The sequence below is a fragment of the Apis dorsata genome, unplaced genomic scaffold (assembly GCF_000469605.1).
Source record: "Apis dorsata unplaced genomic scaffold, Apis dorsata 1.3 scaffold_683, whole genome shotgun sequence".
NCBI classification, from domain to species: domain Eukaryota; kingdom Metazoa; phylum Arthropoda; class Insecta; order Hymenoptera; family Apidae; genus Apis; species Apis dorsata.
The window spans coordinates 451337-455564 of NW_006263864.1; the positions used below are offsets into that span (position 1 = coordinate 451337).

General features: G+C 51.3%; 1 protein-coding gene across 1 annotated transcript in view; it reads right to left on the reverse strand.

The window, feature by feature from the left end:
- Positions 1 to 1978: 1978 nt before the first annotated feature.
- LOC102673621 (sarcoplasmic reticulum histidine-rich calcium-binding protein-like) overlaps positions 1979 to 4228 on the reverse strand; it is a 3165-nt gene continuing 915 nt past the window's right edge. Inside the window, exon 2 of the mRNA XM_031513628.1 lies at positions 1979 to 3973. Within this exon, the coding sequence (XP_031369488.1) occupies positions 1979 to 3973 (1995 nt within the window). The remainder of the gene's footprint in view (positions 3974 to 4228) is intronic.

The following is a 4228-nucleotide window of genomic DNA, read 5'->3' on the forward strand; positions in this document are numbered from 1 at the left end:
TTCTTTTCCCCTCTCCCCGTTTCCCGGAAATCTATCACGGCCAACGATTTATTAACCCATTTCGCCGGCAGACATCCCTCTCTCAATTTTGCGAATTTTCGTTGGAAAAATCGATGCTCTCTTACGCGACGCTTCCCTTCTCGGAAGGGAAGGGAAAAGAGGGGAAAGAAATTCTCTCGTTCGTGCTCTTATAATTTTCTCAAAGATCGAACAGTGCTCGGCGATGAATTTTTCCTCGCCCGCTTCGAACGAACCGAGTGAAATTTCACCGATATTTGAATTTCTAGTTGAATCGTTGCCGACCTTTTCCGCCAATATTTCAACGGTATTCTCCGGTTGCTCGATCAATCGTTTCGACGTGGTTCGAAATTAGATCGAAAAAAATTACAACAAATGAAAAAGGCGGGAAAATCATGGAAAATCTTGCATCGAGATGCATGTACACGATAAGAAGGGATCGATGAGAAGAATGTAATATCGAGGGGTCGAAATTTTTCGCCAAAGTTTTCCCTTTTGTCTCTGGATGGAGGTCGCGAAAACAAGATCAAACTCCTCGCCTAGAAATATTAACGTTTTGCGCGGCGGCGAACCCGATACCGTTTCCGGTGGAAACGTTTCCTCCGCGGTTGTTACGTTTATCGTGTCCTTTGCCCGCATCTACAGTTGTTCGGTTGAAACGGCAACACGACGCCGAAATGAACGAAATATTTTAACCGAGGAGAGAAAGATAAAAACGACCCGACAAACTTTTGTTATTAATTTATTTTCGACAGTGAAATTTTTACAGTTATTAATTTTCGTTACCGTCGGATGGATGGATCGATTTCGAAAGAATTTAAACATTCCGTTCTACATCCCGAAATATTTTCCTTCAATCAATGGAAATTAGTTGATAATATTATGGTTGAAACGAGACTAATGAAGATCCGTCGACCGAACGCGACGTTTCTCCTTCGTTTGTGTAGTAACGCGTATTCGAAAGATCCGAAAGTTTAACGGAGCATAATATTATTTGTTATCCACGTAGATTAATCGCGTCGACGAGGAGTGGGAAACGAAAGTTAGAACGGGACAAGATTTTCTCTCGAAAATGTCCCCGAGCTCTCCATTAACGAGTCCTTCCGTTTAATTTATTCGTTTATTTTTTTCCCTTCTACTCCCTCCTCCCCCCTCCTCTTTTTCTTAACTCAACTTCACTCGGATAATTAATCGAAGATTGCCCCTCTCGTCTACGCCTTTCCTCGTTTTTCGAGGCAATTCGCTTTCGAGAGTACGGCTAATTCCATCATCCTCTCGGGAGGGGGTCCAACGAGATTCTCGATCGACGTTGCAAACTTGGGTGGTGGCTGGATTATAACTGTCGGCGTAAGTCGTTCAAAATCGGTGAATCGTCGAAGAAGAAGAAGAAGAAGAAGAAGAAGGATTGTTTCGCCGGATTACGGGAGTTTGTTCGAAACTCTTCCTCGAACAATCGTTGCCTCCAAAGTCTCTCGAGCCGATATCCCCGTTTTCTTTTTTTCTTTTTTCTTTTTTTTTGCAATTACAAAATTGGCCAATTGCGTCGGCCAGATGTTAAATTTTCGGACGTTTCATTAACACCGAGCTTTTCGTAACCGATTTCCCCCTTTATTTCCCCCGTGATTTCCTCCCTCCCTCGCCCCTCCCCGGAATGGGAAAGATATCCAGTTGGAGACGAAGGCTCGAGTATCTTGAGACCGAAGTTTAAACGTTATTGTAGTTTCGAAAACGAGAAACGGAGCGTAGTCGTATCCATCGAACTTCCTCCTTCTCTAGTCGAAACCGGTCACCAGGTTTAATGGAAGGGACAAGGCAATCATAAACTCGTGTAAACTTTGTATTTCGTAAAGGTGTCAACAAAGATATAACTCGAGGCTAAGACAAGAAACAATTTGCAGGAAACGCGCTCGGAAGCGAAACGATCAAAGTATAGAAAGGAATCGTTCCTACGTTGGAACGATCACGCTCGATCATCCGTCGTCGTAGCTTGCTCGGTCGTACTCTCCTCCGCCTCCTTCTTAATTTTAAGGATATCCTCGACCCGGGGCGTTACCACCACCGTCTCGCTCTCCTCCGGAAACGCGTACTCCTCGTGATTCTGCGAGGCGTCGAAGTAATGGCCCAACCCTTGCTTGTGATGGCCGTGTTGCTCCACGTAACCAGAGTGGAGGTGGTGTTCCGCGTGCTTGTGGCCGTTCTCGTGACGATGCTCGTGGCTGTGGTCGTCGAAATGCTTGTGGCGCTCCTCGTGGGAATGGCCGTGCTTGTGCTCGTGAGACGCGTGATGTTTGTGGTGCTCGTGATGATGGTGCCCCTCGTGATGATCGTGGTGGTGTTCGTGCTCGTGGCCGTGCTTGTGCTCCTCCTTGTGCTCGTGGCCGTGCTTGTGCTCCTCGTGGTGGTGATGCTTGTGATCCTGGTGATGGGAGTGGTGGTGGTCCTCGTGATGGCCGTGACGATGCTCCTCCTTGTGCCCGTGCTTGTGCTCGTGGCCGTGCTTGTGGTGATGGTCCTCGTGATGGCTGTGCTTGCGATCCTCGTGATGCCCGTGACGATGCTCCTCGCGATGGCCGTGACGATGCTCCTCGCGATGGCCGTGACGATGCTCCTCGCGATGGCCGTGACGATGCTCCTCGCGATGGCCGTGACGATGCTCCTCGCGATGGCCGTGACGATGCTCCTCGCGATGGCCGTGACGATGCTCCTCGCGATGGCCGTGACGATGCTCCTCGCGATGGCCGTGACGATGCTCCTCGCGATGGCCGTGACGATGCTCCTCCTTGTGCCCGTGCTTGTGCTCGTGGCCGTGCTTGTGGTGATGGTCCTCGTGATGGCTGTGCTTGTGATCCTCGTGATGCCCGTGACGATGCTCCTCGTGATGGCCGTGCTTGTGCTCGTGCCCGTGCTTGTGACTGTGATCCTGGTGGTGGTGGTGCTTGTGCTCGTGGCCGTGTTTATGGTGGTGATCCTGGTGGTGAGCGTGATGGTGGTCCTCGTGGTGGCCGTGCTTGTGCTCGTGCCCGTGGTGGTGCTTGTGCTCCTCCTTGTGTCCGTGTTTGTGATGCTCCTGATGATCGTGGCCGTGATGATGATGGTGATTCTCGGTCTCCTTGTGGCTATGATGATGGTGATGCTCGTTGACGTGGTGGTGCTCGTGGTGGTGGTGGTGCTCGTTGTGATGATGATGCTTGTGATGGTGGTGATGCTCGGCGTGGTGCTTGTGCTCCTCGTGGTGCTCGTGCTTCGAGTGATGCTGATGCCCGTGGTGGTGCTGGTGTTCCCCGTGATGCTTGTGCTCGTGCTTGTGACCGTGCTCGTGCTTGTGCTCGTGCCCGTGGTGATGCTTGTGCTCGGAATGATGCTTGTGCCCGTGGTGATGCTCGTGGCCGTGATGATGATGGTGGCCGTGGTGATGCTTGTGCTCGTGCTCGCCGTGATGCTTGTGACCGTGCTCGTGCTCGTGCTTGGCCCGATGCTCGTGATGCGAGTGGTGGCCGTGACGATGGGAATGACGGTGGTCGTGGTGGAACGAATGCTCGAAACCGAGGCTCCTCCGAGGCGTTGCGAAGACGACGTGAGACGATCCGGCCGAGATTCGAGGCTCGATCCGCTTCGCGACCTCGTTGATCCGAGTTACGATGGTGGTGGTGTTGGTGGTGGGATCGAAGGTGGCTGTGCGCAACGGGGCGCGAGGTTGGCCGTTTAACGCGAACGACTGGAAATTGGCCCCGATCGAAACGGGCAATTGCCGTTTTCGCGGATATTTGCGAACGTTGACGTTGGAAATCTGCGGGATCTGGGAATCGTCGCGCGACAACGCAGGGACGCGTTGGGATTCCACTTGTCGCGGAGCCCTGATGGGATCCGACAGCTTCGTGCGATCCTCTTCCGGTGGTGGTTTTAAATTTCGGCCAGCCACCGCTGTCAATAGCAGAGCTGCCGCTAGAAGCCACGCCTAAGGACAGAGAGAAACGGAAAGTTGAAAAAAGTAATGGAAAAATGGTAAAAACTAGATCGGAAATTTTGTTTACAAATCCCGTCTATCTGTATACGCGTAACGTGGGACGCAAACATGGCGGATTGGAGGGAAGGGATGATTGCTAATTTTCGAAAATCGTTTAGCCGCAAGCGAGTTCATTATGATACGATGGCGTAGCGCTGTAGCGGGTAACATTTAGCTCGGGTAACCGAAACAATAAAACAACGTCGG